This window comes from Pinus tabuliformis, chromosome 4_1 (genome assembly GCF_031772625.1).
Source record: "Pinus tabuliformis cultivar Carrire ecotype Pingquan chromosome 4_1, CPIR1, whole genome shotgun sequence".
Lineage (NCBI taxonomy): Eukaryota > Viridiplantae > Streptophyta > Pinopsida > Pinales > Pinaceae > Pinus > Pinus tabuliformis.
In genome coordinates, this window is record NC_142303.1 from 826697738 (window position 1) to 826713922 (window position 16185).

General features: G+C 34.0%; 1 protein-coding gene and 1 pseudogene across 1 annotated transcript; both read right to left on the reverse strand.

Moving 5' to 3' along the window:
• Positions 1-5203: 5203 nt before the first annotated feature.
• Positions 5204-5632, reverse strand: LOC149178788 (aquaporin PIP2-5-like). The gene is made up of 2 exons (XM_089423718.1): positions 5440-5632; positions 5204-5348 (listed from the first exon to the last, which is right to left on the reverse strand). The coding sequence occupies exons 1-2, from the start codon at positions 5542-5544 to the stop codon at positions 5238-5240; spliced, it is 216 nt and encodes a 71-aa protein (XP_089279844.1). The 5' UTR covers positions 5545-5632; the 3' UTR covers positions 5204-5237.
• Positions 5633-11215: 5583 nt separating this feature from the next.
• Positions 11216-11668, reverse strand: LOC149178789 (putative carboxylesterase 6 pseudogene; annotated as a pseudogene).
• Positions 11669-16185: the final 4517 nt, after the last annotated feature.

Genomic DNA, 16185 nt, shown 5'->3' on the forward strand with positions numbered 1-16185 from the left:
GACATAGATGGATAAATGTAAATATAGTGATGGTGTGATAGAGCCATGACTGCGCTTTGAGCTGAGGTGTGTTCCAATAGAGTGGATGGTGCCAGAGTGGGTAAGAGAGTGCTACCATATGGTAATACCAATCAAAAGGAATGTTGCAATGAGTTAGGAGCCACAAAGGGGGAAGGGAACCCAAAAAGTGTAGACAGTTAGCAGCTGATTGAGGAGGAAAGAGGATCAAGTTGTGCATGGAATGAATATCCAGAAAAAAAACACCAAGCAAATAATACCTAAGAAAAAATCAAGGGGGAAGAAGGTTTAACTTTCCCAAGGGAAGACCGACTCTATTGATGTGATCAAGATTCACCATTGAAGAGTGTGCCACCTTGCTTCTAGGCTCTAGATAAGCTACTGTGTAGAGAAGCCCTGTTATCAAGCTTAACCAAGTGCCAATTAAGATGGAGAAGGGAATTTGTCAACTTCGTGGAGCAAAGCCTGTTGTTGGTTTGGCTTTCCCTCTCTCTAGTTCCACTTCAAGAACTAGAAACAAAAAGTCCTTGCGAGCATGGGTCATAAAATTGAGCTAATGTAGGCTGCCCTTGATTGATTAAATTATTACATCTGAGTGAGAATTGAATGAGTAATTCTTCCATATGGGATTTGTGTTAAATCTTTTTCACCCACAATCCTTTTAGCTAAGGTGGTCGACCTTGGTGGAGCCTTCAATTACCATGATTGGGGCATTGAATTTGATTTTTGATGGCGGTAGAGTGTGCCCAATCGCATAAGATAGAGAGTACATACAATAAAGTAAGGAGATTATGTGCCAGACAAGGTAGATATGAAAAGAGTGCAGATAAGGGGAAAGGAGTGGAAAATGCATGGCACCAGATTGCATGTGTGAGATGCTCCCTATGTGGATTTATTGAATGCATTAACTAGCTAGGGGGCATGTTACCATGTCATCTGGTTGAATGGTCAGTTGGGTGGCAGTAGCCTACCCCTCACCATCTCGCATATGAAATACCCCATTTGGGGATATAAACTTCATATAAATTTAGGGAGAAGACTAAGTGGCAATATACAACTTGTGCTCGGAGGCAAGACCGCAACTTCCTTGCTCCTCAGCCGAGACCAACGCCCCAATGGGGACGCCATGACCCAAGACCCAAGCACCTTCAAAAACTTTCAAAACCAAATTCATCTCCCAAATTGCCGAACTGACATGCACAGGCTGCCTACCGGTGAATTTAAAGACTGGATGCAGGGAGGGACTCATTTGCGGCAATGAATGCAAGTGCAGAGTGTCTAGGGTCTATCAATGCCTGCGTGGAGGAGGAGTTGGTCCCGGAGGCCTTGCACGAGACAAATGGGTGTTGGGAAGAGCACTCCCATTGGGGGATGCTTTATACCTCCCTTAATTTAATAATAATAATAAAATATTTTAATGCAAAGAATATCACATATAAAAAAGCATTTCAATGTCTATATAAAATAACATAATTTTATATCAACTTTATATAGATAGATAAAATAATTGATTGTTTGTATATATATATATATATATATTACTTTCTAATATAATGGAGATGTATAACTCTTTTACTATTTAAAAATATTTTAATATTTTTTTTAAATAAAATATTTGAATATCCATTTTAATTAATATATTTGAGTATCAACTTCTTAAATATTTAAAAAGATAAAAAAATTATAAAAAATATTTTAATGAAATTGTTATAAAAAATATATTAATACTTATTTTTTATAAAATTATTTTATAGCAAAATATGTGTAATTTATTCAATTATTAATATGAAGTTATTTCCCCATATATATATATATAACCATCCTTAATTTACTAATAATAAAATATTTTAATATAAATAATGTTAATAATATTTTAATATTAACTATATATACCTAATATATAACAAATTTCTAATTTATAGTTAAGCATGAGTTGCATTCTAAATTTATGGATTTAGATTTCACTTATTTGGAGATTTAGAAATATTATTTAATATATTTTACATATATAAAATAAATTTAAAATGTGTTGTATAAGTGGAAAATGGTTTGAATTCCAAAGATATTTTATTTTTCTATATATATATATGAGAGAACTAATATTTGTATTAGCATACTCATGAAATAGGTGAAAGGGGAAGTCAAAGCTAAAGCAATAAGTTGTTTAAAGATAAGAGAAGTGGGAAGTCAAAGCTAAAGCAATAAGTTGTTTAAAGATAAGAGAAGTGTGTTAAATGGTTCATCTACATGTAATAAAGCATACATTGAATAAGATTTATAAATAATACAAGTTCATTTAGTAAAGGTTAAATATTGATGAAAGTAATGTGTTAGTTTTTGGAAGAGAATATGGGTGAAATCTTGGTTTGGCCCCTTTACAAGTACACATGACCATAAAAAATATTATACGAGTTGATCATTGATGAGAGGTTAGAGGCAAAATTGTTGACTAAATTTTTGCTTTTATTTATCATGTATAATTTATGCCATTGAAAAAACAAATATATATTGCATAAATGGATACTATCCTACAAACTTATCTTTTATCACTTTTGTGAATATGAGATTTCCACATTGATTGATTCAATAAAAGAAATTAAACTTGAGTAATTAATACAACACAATAGATATACTTGCAAATGTGCAATATAATTTACCACATTAAAAATTGAAATTAGTCTATGAACATTATCATTTGAAAGCTAATAAAAATTATTTCATTTAATACTTATTTTGAATTAAGATATAAAAGCATATTCATATGACCAAAAAAATTAGTATGACAAAAAAATCAAATTAATATTATTAAATAAATAAAATATTAATTAATTATATTTTTTACATTTAAATCAAGTTATATTGTTTTCTAATTCAAGAATATAGAAATAATATATTGCTAAGGTATAGATGATGTAGTTTCAATTTCTAGCTTATGACAATGGATTAGAAAACTAGTTTTTTTTTCATGTTTTTTAAAATTATCCAGAATACGAAAACACAAATTACTCATTGCTTTTATTGAAGTTGATAAGGTATAACACAAAATTACAAGATCACTTTTATTAAACTTCTCTAGACATGAACGAATTGTCCCACATCCTTCATCCTTTATAATAATAAAAGAGCATTAATACATATGAGAGAGGAAAAATGTGAAGTACATATGTAAAAATTTCAATTGTGAGCGGCTAGGAAAAGTGAAAGAATAAGATGTCTCATCTAAAATCAAAATCAAATGTTGTGTTTATTAATTATTGAAAAAATGTTAACATATAAGACTAATATGCAAATCCTTTTGAGATCCCATGAAGTTATTAATTATTGAAAAAATGTTAACATATAAGACTAACATGCAAATGTATGAAAAGGTGAGACATTAATAATTGTGTAGTAACTAAAATAAAAGATAACAATAATTGTGGTAACTAAAATAAAATTTAAAAATTGTGTGGAATTTTTAATATATGTATATGTTTTCTTTTAATTAAGGTTTTATATCAATAAAAAAACATAAAATATAAAAATGTTGTGATTTTCAATATATGTAAATGGTTTTTAGAATTAAGGCTTTATATCAATAAATAAAAAAACGGATATGCATGGTTATTTAATATATAGTTGGTTTGTTTAGTGTCAAAAGAACATAAAATTTAAAAATGTTGTGGAATTTTTAATATGTTTTTTTTTAATTAAGATTTTATATCAATAAATAAAAAAACATATATGCATGGTTATTCAATATATTGTTGGGTTGTTGAATGTTAAAAGAGATAAAATTTGTTATTTTTAAAATCTTTTATATATATTAATGGTGTGTTTGTATGTATTTATCTATATATATATTAAGTGAGACAAAGGATAATATTATTATTCTTTTTATCCAAGTTTATCTTTCATTTATGACATATGCACACACTATATATATAGTAATTTTGTTTTAAGTAAAGTCTTTTGGTAGAAATCACATAAGAGAAATTTTTGACCAATGCTTTTCAAACCAACAAGTATGGTTCATCATCAGGACCAGATGAAGAGGCAAACCATGGCAAAGGCTTAAACATATAGCAATGTAGAAATATAATTTCAAGTAATGACTATATTTGAACAATAATATTTAAATTATGATATTTATTAATATATTAAAAAAATATTATTAAGTAACAACTATACTAGACTGCTAGTTTTTGAAAAATAATATTTAAATCAAGATATTATTTTATTAATTTATTAAAAATATTAATAGGTAACGACTATATTAAATGGCTTGTTTTTGATAAATAATATTTAAATAATGATATTAGTTTATTAATTTATTAAAAATATTAATAAGTAACGACTATATTAAATGGCTAGTTTTTGAAAAATGATATTTAAATTATTATATTAGTTTATTATTTTATTAAAAACAAATATTAATAAGTAACCACTATATTAAACAACTATTTTTTGAGAAATAGTATTTAAATTAATTTATTAAAATAAAAATCAAAGTCAAACTCTAAAGGGAGAGGGAAGTAAAAAATTATAAAAACTAGTCAAGACCCTAATCGAGAGAAGATCATTTGATAAATAAAATAATTAATGGAAATAAAATAAACAAAATTAAAAACAAGGAGCCACTGCCATGGCGGTAGTCCCTGCAGGGAACTTAAAAGACGTGCCAACCTTGCAGAAATTATATTTAACTTTGCCTTTGGATGAATGCCTATATAATCCGGTTAAAAGAAAAGAGATTCAAATACTAGTATTTGCTTCCAATTACTAACTCTACTAACATCACGGAGGATAAGAGGGGTTGCCTTCCATCATAATACATCTCATCTGGCAAAATAATAATTGATAGAGGTAACCTTCACTTTGGAATTTTTGGGCAAAGAAAATACGATAGCCATGAAAATGCCAAATAATGACAAGAATAGCACTGTTTATAAGACATAATCCTGACATTTCTGGGCAAAGAAAATACGATAGCTATGAAAATGCCAAATAATGACAAGAATAACACTGTTTATAAGACACGATTGGAATCAACTTGCCAAATAAGGACAACAATACTTTTTGCCATCGTATCAAATTTATTTTAGCATCTATTGATGCCTATTCTAAGATTAACATCCGGCGTACGTGAAATATTGGCCCCTCAAAACATACAACATCTAAAAGCAAACACAATTTTTACAACACAAATGCATCCGCATGAACAAAGTCCAGTTTCTGTATTAAACATTGTTGGGTTCCTTGCTGTGCCATTTCAGGGATGCTCGGATAACGTATTTGTGAAATGCAGCAGCTACCGTAGCTCCAATAAGAGGACCAACCCAGAAGATCCACTGCAATGTAAGAATCAAAATTTAATTCCATAATATCTGCAATACTGATAAATAGAAAACAACAGAAAGGAGACTATTATCCTCTTCTTACATGGTCGTCCCAGGATTTCTTATGGCCATAAATCACGGCTGCTCCAAAGCTTCTGGCAGGATTGATGCCCGTTCCAGTGACGGGAATGGTTGCCAAGTGTACCATGAATACAGCAAAACCAATTGAAAGCGGAGCCAAAGCCTGCGCCAATCAGTATATTAGCATCTATTAATAGATTAAATAATCAGTGTATTATACATAATAATAAAATTGCTTACTGCATACACGTTCAAGAAATGGACAATGATAACGTACAGGATACATAATTCTACATAGTACTCAGTGAGGCTGTTGGAAGTTATACGACTGGAATAGCTCGACATGCACCTGGTATGGCTCAACTCCATTGTTGGAAGTTATGAAACTGGCACAATTTGACATTTAATATTAAAATTTTGATGAAGTAAAATTATTTATTTTATACCCAAGAAACCGGACGGAAAATACAGTTAATGAATGATGGAAATTCATTGCTCTATATGTAATTTTGATCCACTTCGTTGATTTAGAAACTCTTGAAATCGGAAATTAAAATCTGCACAGAGAAATCGCAGGGTAAATGTATAGTATAAAACAGGGTACGTTTTTCTTAAAAAATAATATAAAATTTTGAAAATTTAGATTTAATATTTTAAGTTTTAAGATTTTGAGTATTTTAGTTTTTAATAGTGTTGGATCTATTTTCGTGGTTTGTATTATTGTAAAAAGCCAACATGAACCTAAAGTTTTGAAATTTTTTTTATTAAAAATAAAAATTATTTTCACAATTTCAATGAAAAATTTAATTTATTTTGTAAATTTTTAAATTATATTTAATAAATCACCCTATTAAAAACAATTGCCTCATCAAATTCCATTCCTGAAAGCTGCGACCCTAAATTTAAAAACAATTTCCCTGTCACATTCCATCCCTGAAAAATGTGACCTTAAATTTAAAAACAATTTCCCATCACATTCCATCCCTGGGAAATGTGACCCTAAATTTAAAAGCAATTTCCCCATCACATTCCATCCTTGCTGGGAAGTGTGACTCTGAATGTGAGTGCCCTTTACGGGTTTTTTCCAAATTCATTTGTTTTCAGCCACCTGGCAATGCTGCTCATGAGTCATACCGTGAAGTCCCGGGGAAAACAACCATTATATCGACGAGGACATACGCAGGCGCTAAATGCAGTGAGCCTCGATCGAAACCGCGACCTTCAATGCTGCTCATACCGCGTGAAGTTCCCCGCGAAAATAACATGCGGATAGCGTGAATCGAACACGCGACCTTCAATGCTCCTCGTACGGCGGATAGCGTGAATCGAACACGCGACCTTCAAAGCTCCTCGTACGGTGCTATTCATACCGTAATGTTCGCCGCAAAATAAGCATGAGGTTAGGTTACCTCGAACACGCGGCCTTGAGAGTTGCTCTAGCATAAAGAGAGCCCAGAAAAGATCTAGTACAAATAAACAAGACCGAAGGAAAACTCTTCAATTCGCAAACCGCCAGAGGATTTCATGGCAGAACCAACCTGAGGACAGAAGATGAATTTCCCTGTTAACAACCCACCCATCTGAACCCGCAATTTTGGAAAAACGCATGACAAACTGCAATGGCAAGTTAGAAGTTAAAGGCATCTGAGATTCTTAAACAATATTAAACCGGAAGAAAAACCGAATGCTACAAGCCCTTCTTACCTGTGAAGGAGCCGCACCGGACAAGGGAGAATCGAATACCTGGAAGAACCATGCAAAAGTTAGTGCTTGTGCATCTACTCAGGTTGGGAGAAACAGAGGAATACCCATTTCGAAACTCTGAAAAAACCCTTACCTCTGCGGGAGGGCCATCCTCTTATCGCTGTGACTCTGCTGGAGGAAACAAGGGAGTAGTTGGAGAACGTGGCTGCAAACAAAGACAAATAGATTAGAGGTATTCGTTCAGGCGATGAATCAAACCCGAAGGTAGAGTGTTGACAGTGTATTCTCTTGACACCAATGGAACGTACTTCTATCTCTAATCGGAATTGAACAGACTGGAGCTATAACTCATAGACATCCACTATTTACCTCATAGGGTTGGGTTAGTTCATGATATTATACACAATCCGCTGCAAGCCACAGTTGGACACCTTTATCAATGTGCCTACATGCAAAAACACACCTGGCCTCAAACCTGCATACACACGTGGCCTCAAACCTGCATGCAGAAGCGCAGTTGTCCTCAAAATAAAACCTAGGATATGATCTTCAAAAAATTATATAACGAGTTTAAAGGTCGAACTTAGGTTAAAACGACAAAGTAAATGCATTGATCACTTAAATCTAAAACGAGGTTGCAAAATAAAACTTAGTATACGATCTTCAAAAATTTATATAACGAATTTAAAGCTCGAACTTAGGGTAAAATGGCAAAGTAAATGCTCTGATCACTTCAATCTGCATTGGTATAAGCGAAGCCTGCAATAAGAGGTCCTTTTTTGCCCAGCCAAAAACTTTGGTTAAAATCTTGATAGACTAAAATTGTCATTTTAAAACATTGGTTAAATCATGATAACGCAAAAAAAAACATGGTCAACTAATGGATTAATGGGCGGTCAACGATCTATCGATCGCTATAGTCCAGGCAGGGACTAATAATTAATGGAAAAATAAATAAAATAAAACAAAAATATATATATATTATACAAGAAAAAATTGTTATTCACTTCAATCAGGTTCATCTGCTACATATTACCTATTTGCTACATATTACCTATTACCTGATCTAATTGTTGATTAAGGCTTTTTAAAGGTAATTATTGATCATTATTGACAAGGTACCAAAAATTTCATTCTCACTTATTAGCTATAGGGTGAGAGTATCTAAATGTGGAATATATACATATGATAATAAAGATATGCTTAACATTGACATTGGATCATAGGTAAGGATTTACTTGGTTTGCTTTAGAAGTTTATTTTTTTCTTGAAAAGTTTTAAGAGAATTGCATCTAGATCAATAGTTTTGATGAATTAAAATGTTAGGGAGGTTAATGTTGTAAAAAATATTTTGAAATTCTGATTTATTGTGGGTGTACAAAGGAGATTCTAACATAATTGTTTTTCATCTTCAACCTTCTTAGTGTCACAAAGATGACAAATTCTTTTGACCCATGATATTTGGGAATTGTCCAACGCATTAGGAAGCTCATAAGTGTTTTTTTTTTCACAATGTTGATTTTTTTTTCGACAATGTTGATTTTTTTTTCTTTACATTACTCAAGATGTATAGATATTTTTGATCTCCTAGATTACGATTAATCCACCACCTTATAATATTTTAATTTAATTTAATTTTTTATTTTTATTTTTATTGCACCGATATATATGTATATAACTTATTCTAATTTTTAAAATTATACTAAATTCAAATTAGTTTCGAAAAAATAGTGTAGAGATGGATCTACATAGCATGCTAGCCAATTTTAATACTTATTTATTTTTCTATGTTGTCTATGACTTGTAGGACTAGGTTATGGTCTAGGAAACTATGACCTAGGGGCATTTAAGCCATGTGTGTTGACATGGCATCCTTTCGAATTATGGTGGCGAAAATAGAAAGGTCAACTTCTAAGTGACATAACTTTTACATGCAAATTTTGATTGAGGTGATTCTTACATTGTTGGAAAGGACTATGTGTGTAGAATAGGAAAAAAAGGTGCTGCACTAGAGAAACAAAGATTTACCCCTAAAAAGTCCATTTCATGTCTTAAAATGCTTTCGAAAATTTTCAAACCCCAATCAGTATTCCACTAGTAAAAATAGTCATGTGAGTTGTTTCCCCCACTTTTTCCACTATAAAAGAGTTGAAAGTGATGAAAAACAATATAATGATCTAATCTAGATCAATGTATCTCTTACGAGTATGTGTAGTTGGAATTTTCACTTCCAATATATTTTTATGTTAAATAATAACCATGCATTCGATCATAAATACATCAATGTCTTCAATATAGAGAAACAATGTTCATAACTCATACTTTTTTTTGGCAAGTCAATCTTCTATTAATTTCAGAGAAAGGAGTACATAGAGATGCTATCAAAACAGGTGGTCTCACCTTGACTGGGTTTTTTGACCAAAAAGTTCACCATATGAAAAAAATACAAACGGGTCTCTAAAGGAAGAAGCCAGAACTGATTAGGCCATAGACACTAGAACACAACTAAAACAAAAAATACTCCACAAAGCATACTAGTCACCAGAAGTGATGGATGTAAGGTTGTTCGGGGCAATGCCAAGAGGCGGTGGGGGGTGGAAGTCGCACTGGATTTGTCCTTCGAAAGTGCACCATCGAGGTCTCCAGATTTTCAACATTCTCTGAGAGCATATTCTGACCTCTCCACACCACAACTACACGCTCCCTGGGTTGACTCTAGAAGTAGTGAAGTTGCTCCAAGGTTGCCATCTGTAGCTCATGTTCTTCTCTCCTAATGCGTTCAACAACATCCATTCGATTCATTAGATTAACAATGAGGTCTTGGCAACTTTCCCCATAACACTGATGGTGGAATTGCCCTTCTTGATCTTCAGATGCTTTCGGGCCGCTTTTCACTCCACCTCGACGTCCACCACCCTGGCTCCTCTGTCTGCGACTGTTCTCTGCGTTCCCTCGGCTTATCCCTTGTTTGCCACCTCTCCTATTGCCTCCCCCTCGGCAAACCCCTAGTTGTCCTCCACCTCTACCACCTCTTGACCCGTCGGCACTCCCAACAGTTTTGCCACCACAACGAGGTGGAGCCAGAGCTAATGCTTGGGCAGGAATTCCTCAGTAGCAAGAGGACCAGAGGAGGAAGCCTTCCACGATGGGGTCTTCATGGAAGCCGAACCAGACAGGGAATTGCACAGAGCTTCCAACTCCAAATTGAACCCCACCGGCCTGCACTCGCACCAAACAAAAATTACCCAGAACACAATCCACCGAATGTCACCATCTTCCTTCTTAGGGGAAATGGCGTCCTCTCGAGTTAAGTGGATTATTACCAAATTGGAATATAAATTTGAAAAGCTTCCAGCCGCAGAATTCAACAAACCAAACTCGGTAGCATACCCTCCCAGTTTTCCGTTGCGGATGAAGAAGGATGCCATGAGGGCGGGTCGGTTGCTGTTGCGTAAAGAACGAAGGCCAGTCCAGCGACTTCCACCACCCTATCCCACTGCTACACTGCCAATTAACCACTATGTTGAACACACAAAAGAACGAGCTTCGCAAGCAATGGAAGCCTCCCTCTTCGTGCCTGGCACTCTCCCCAACACATAGCCAGAGCTCTCTACCCAAAAAAACCAGCTTACCAGCTTGCCATGCCTTTCAGACCACCACCCTGTCACCTTCTTCCAGACGCGAATGCAAACATAGATGCAAATACCTGGGATCGCCATCGCTCCCTAGTATTTAACCCCGCCACCTTTGACAACATTCTCAGAAATGCTTATCGCATGCTTAACCCCCACTCTACTATACCACTCCCCACGGCATCTAAAACCATAACTCATACTTATAATTTATTTGTATGGTATTTTATTTAGTGTATTTAATATATTTTCTTTCGTTACATTACTTCAAACGAATACATACTACATTGTCAAATGAAGTTTTTCACTTTTTTTTTCAAATTTTAATTGCGCATTATAGAATCTGTCCTATTTTTCAAATTTTATTTGCACAGACTAAAATGATGTTGTATATATTCTTGTTTGCACCATTGTATAATTATGAACCCACCAAAATACACCACGTCAAATCTCCGTGGGAGCTCAGCCACGGACTTTCCAGTCCCCGCGCGCCAGACGGTGGAGCCATTCAACAGATTCCATGGCGTCCTCGCATGGTGCAGGTAGACGGTGTTCGGGCATTAGCCTGTAATCTACTGAAACGCCCATCACCCTGCACTGCTTCACAAGCCCAGAGAGAAATACGTTAAAACATCTCCAATGTGCACTTCCTATACAAAACCCTCCACCATGGAAATGAAGCAGAACGGGATATTTCTCCACTTGGCTCCAATATTCTGGTGATGTTTCAGGCAAATAAATGCGAGCCCAGATGCCCTTATGAGGATCGATCTCCAAATCTCTGGTTGCCACTCCGTCCACAAATGCCTGAGAAGCAGTGACTGGTGTATTCCAAATGTTTAGGGGACGCTCGATTGTGCCATCGTTGTAGATCCGAATTACACCAGGAATTTCATCTATGATTTGCTTACTCATTTTTATAATCTATAGTCCAGTTACCTGCCCTTGGTGAAGCTATTGAATGGCTTTTCTGATATTTGTAGTCTGCAGAAATGTCAATTCGACATTGGGTTCAATTTTTCATTCGCAAGTTTAATCCGTGAGTGATATCATGAATCATAAGCGATTCAACCTAAGTGACAAGAGCTTTGGTATTGACTTGGTCATTTGCCACGAAAAATCTAAAATATATGTTGAATACTATCTTGCAAACAAAACAAATTACCTGTCATTTTCTTAAGAATTTTTATATTAAAAAAACAAGGGTTATATATTATATTTTTTATAATTTATTTAAGCTAGGCTGGGAGCTGTCTCTGAATTATAGATATCGGTTTCTCTGATTGGTTGATGGTTACATTAACAAATATTAGATATCGGGTTCTCTGATTGGTTGATGGTTACATTAACAAATTTTGAATTAATATGAAAGAAAAAATCTTTGAAGGTTGGTTATAGAGAAATAAAATAATTGAATATAAACTAATTTAGTTTATAATTGTTTTTTTATACAAGGAAGATGGGTGATTTCTTTACTTTCTAAATGTCACATTTTGATATTATAGTTTAATGTGAAAAATTTTGTAATTCAAATTGTGTTCAATTCACATGTGATTTTCCAATTAGAAATTTTAACTTTCAATTACTTTTTTTATATGGAGTTGATATCAAATTAAAATAGAAATTTAAGTATTTTTTTAATATAAAGTTGATATTAAATTGAAGTATTTTATTTGTGGTCAACATTGAATTTTTCTTTTTCTAATTATTGTTATTTTTTAATTTGTTAAATATGTAAAAACATATAAACCAGCATGCACTAAGTGATTGATTTAATTTTAAAAATAATACATTACACATCCAATTAACTAGAATTAAAATTAATTATGTGATTGGCTAATGTCAACATGATGTCATTTCAGAAGCATACCTTGGACGGTCGAGACCCTGTAACGATTTCCAATCACATTTCAAAGGGAGTCGAGCTCCCGAGGAGCAGGGGACCAGAGCACTAGGGCATCCGAGTTGTAGCTCATCAGTGAGGAAGTCCTGGTAGCACCATTTTGGGCATAGAGGAGTTGCCAAGTGGCAGTGGCCCTTTCCCCACTTTTCGAATATAAATGGCTAAGTAACAACCACCAATGGGACAAATACCCATCCATCTTACAACAACCTCACTCAGGAGAAGCTTTGACGAAGAAACAAGAACGAAAGTTAAGCCAACACTTGCCCCGTGGAAAGTCAGAGTCAATAATGTGTACAATGCAAATCGATGGTTTTGATGAATTCTGTAGGGTCCCTTTCCTCCCAACCACCAAGGCACCTTGTCGGAAGAAGTAAAATGGGTCTGTCGTTCATCAAACCAATGCGGTGACCATGTCAACAACTGAGACCATTATCAAGTGAGTCAACAATGAAGATTTCTATGATTAAAAATCATGACATATCTCTAACATTTTGGAAAATTTGTAAATATTTTGTTTTCAAGAAGGAATCAAGTTCGTTATGTAATAATTAGGACAACTAGGCCATTAACATGCCCGCCTAACTGATTGATTTAGATAGCTATCACATTTCAATATATTTTTGTAATTGTATTGTTGATACTCTCCCTATAAAAGGGAAGCAAAACTCATTTTTAAAAGTTTGATTTTCTATTTTAAAGGTTGTAATATTCTGCAAGATTTGCAAGTTATGAGGCTTTATGACATGTATGTTGTTCTAGAAGATTAATGAAGGAGTTTTTTTATGATTCCAAGCACTGATATGTGGAGTATTTGTTTTGTCTTTGTTTATCATTTTCATATGTGTTTCTTTCCTCTTGGAAATCATGTAATTGTAGCTACTAGAATTCAGTCTTGTATGTCATATTTATCTATGTCATGCTATGGAAAATGGTACTTGTGATATATGCAATTGAAGGCCTTAAAATGTGCTCCATGGTTTCTAATTTTGTTCCACTTGTGTTTTCATAAGTTTACTAGAATTTGGTGTATATGATTCTATCACTAGCCCTCTGCACTGGATTTCTTTGTTGGATTCCTTCTTTCACCTATACTACAATAGCTAGAGAAACTTTGCTATCTATGTGTTAGAAACCATGGCTGAACTTTAATTCTTTGGAATGAAACACGTTTAATGTGTTAAATGTGATTTTCCTTTGAGTAAGATAATTGATCCAGATCTAAATCATTTTATATTTAACTCTTGAGCAACAATGATTCATCTTCAAGAGACTCTAAGATGTACTAGGCACTGACCCTTCTCCTCAACTTGGGGTTGTCTCTAGGAGCGACAACATCTTTTGCACCGCTGCCTAGCAAAAAATTAGAATATATTTCCCTGGGTATGATTTATGAACATTACTTTGGTATGTGGAGCAAAGGAAGTGTGGGTTGAGATTTCTCACTTATAAAAGTCCTTATACTCTAACCATGGCTTTTAGAAGGCCTCATACTCACTTTGATACATATCAACATAAAACTCCTCATGCTTTGACCTAGAAACAGTTGTCCTGAGGAGAATTTGGAGAGAAAGAAGTTAGAACCCCAAGAATTCTAGAACTTATTATTTTTTCACGAGAGATCTTGACTTCTAGCTCTCAGAAAGATGAGATAAAATATCATGAAACCTCATTTAGAGTTTTATAAATTTTAGAAGAACATTTTCCCCCATGTGGATTTTAGTCTTTTGAACCTAAGTTTGACGAAATTTCTATCAGTTCCGATCCTTTTACATATCATACCTTCCCAGAGGTTGAAGAATTCAAAGATATTCTCATTACTAGTCCATCTCAAACCCCCACAAATATTTCGTACCAAATATTAACAAGTGTTGTTCACCCAGCCTCTCATCTAGGCCTTGCAACAAATCGAGGGAAAATTTTAAAGATGGAAGTTTATCTTAAAGTTTAGAAAGCTTGGTGAATCCTGCTAGTGCCTAATATGCAAATTGTAAATTTTCTGCTGATATCTTTGTAGAAATATTTAGATTTCAAATTATTTGATATTAGTCGATATAATATTTTGGTTAATTTTAAGGTAAAATAATGGTGTATTATAAAATTGGGTGAATCATTTTAGTAAAAAATGGAAATTGGAAAATCTTTTTTTTTTAAAGCATGGAAAATTAGCCCACCTGTGAATATTAGCCCATAAAATTTCCCCTGAGCAAATATTTTTCAACCTCCTCTGTAAAATATGGTCGTTGGAGGATTTTTTACTCAACAAATATGCTCCTCTAAATCTACAACAGTCTGTGAATGTGATGCCCCAAGACTATCTCAAGCTCCTTCCTAGATTCACTGGGGAAGATGATGTCACCACATAAAATCATATTGAGATATTCCTTGCATTGGAAGAAAAATTGAATGTAAAACATTTGGACTTAGTCCTAAGGCTGTTTATCCAATCCTTAGATGGGGAGGGCATAAAATGGTTCAATACACTACCAAACAACTCAATCAACACATGGGAGAAAGTGGAGAACACCTTTATGCATAAATGGGGGGAGAAGAAAGATCATGACTATTTCTTGACTGAATTTCATGCAATAAAGAAAAGGCACAATGAATGCATCACAAAATTTATAAAAAGACTTAATAAATTGTATAAAAACTTTACTGTTGAGATTAAACCTCCACAGGAAGTAGCTAAGGTGGTGTTTGATGGAGCCTTTGAGTCTTATTTTGGTTTTACCCTTAGGGAGAAGAAATCCCTCATACTAGACGAGATCCAGACTGATGATCTGGAAATTGAAGCAAATTTTACATCTACGAATAAGTTGAAAGGTAAGGGAGAACATAGTGATAGGAGAAGAGGAAAAGAGGAAGCGAACTCCTCTGTCCAAGCGAGGGATTCTCAAGAGAAGAAACTGGATGAGATGAATAAGTTGATTAGAAACATTTCAAACAAGACGATGAAGCTAGAGTTGGAAAACAAAAATCCTCCTCTACAAATCCAACAAGGCCCTAATGGAAAATTCAATCCCTAATATAGGAAACCTCCTTTGCAACTATTGCAAAGAGAAATAAAATACCAGCAAGACCAAATATAACCTCCTCTATACTTGGAAGATGATCCCGAGGAAAGTATTGAATATGCTATTGAGGTTCGGGAGAATCAATACTTTACTCTCTCATAAGAAGAAAATGAAATAGAAGCACAAGGAGGAGAGGAGGATAATCAAAATGTCCCTCTGGATGAAGAAGAGATAGATGCTTACTATAAGAATTTTCTTGATTCCATGCAAGCTCAATTGCATAGGAGATATGATATGAGATCAAGAAGAAGATCCCGAAGACAAGAATAAAATGAATAAATTGTCCAACCTGCCCCTCCAAAACAAACTAATAAAAGGAAAAAACCTCCCAACCCTGACCTACCAACCAGAGGAGAAACCTCCCACCCCATTGATTCTAAATCTAAATCTATAAATGTAGAGAAAATACCAATGCAAACAAAGAGAATACATCAAGAAAACAAAGAGCCAAT

Bases quoted from the DNA above. Each gene is read 5' to 3' on its own strand.
- LOC149178788 (XM_089423718.1), bottom strand. From the start codon at position 5,544: ATGGTACACTTGGCAACCATTCCCGTCACTGGAACGGGCATCAATCCT. The intron at 5,349-5,439 runs GTAAGAAGAGGA...CTTACATTGCAG, and splicing joins AGAAATCCTGGGACGACCAT to TGGATCTTCTGGGTTGGTCC.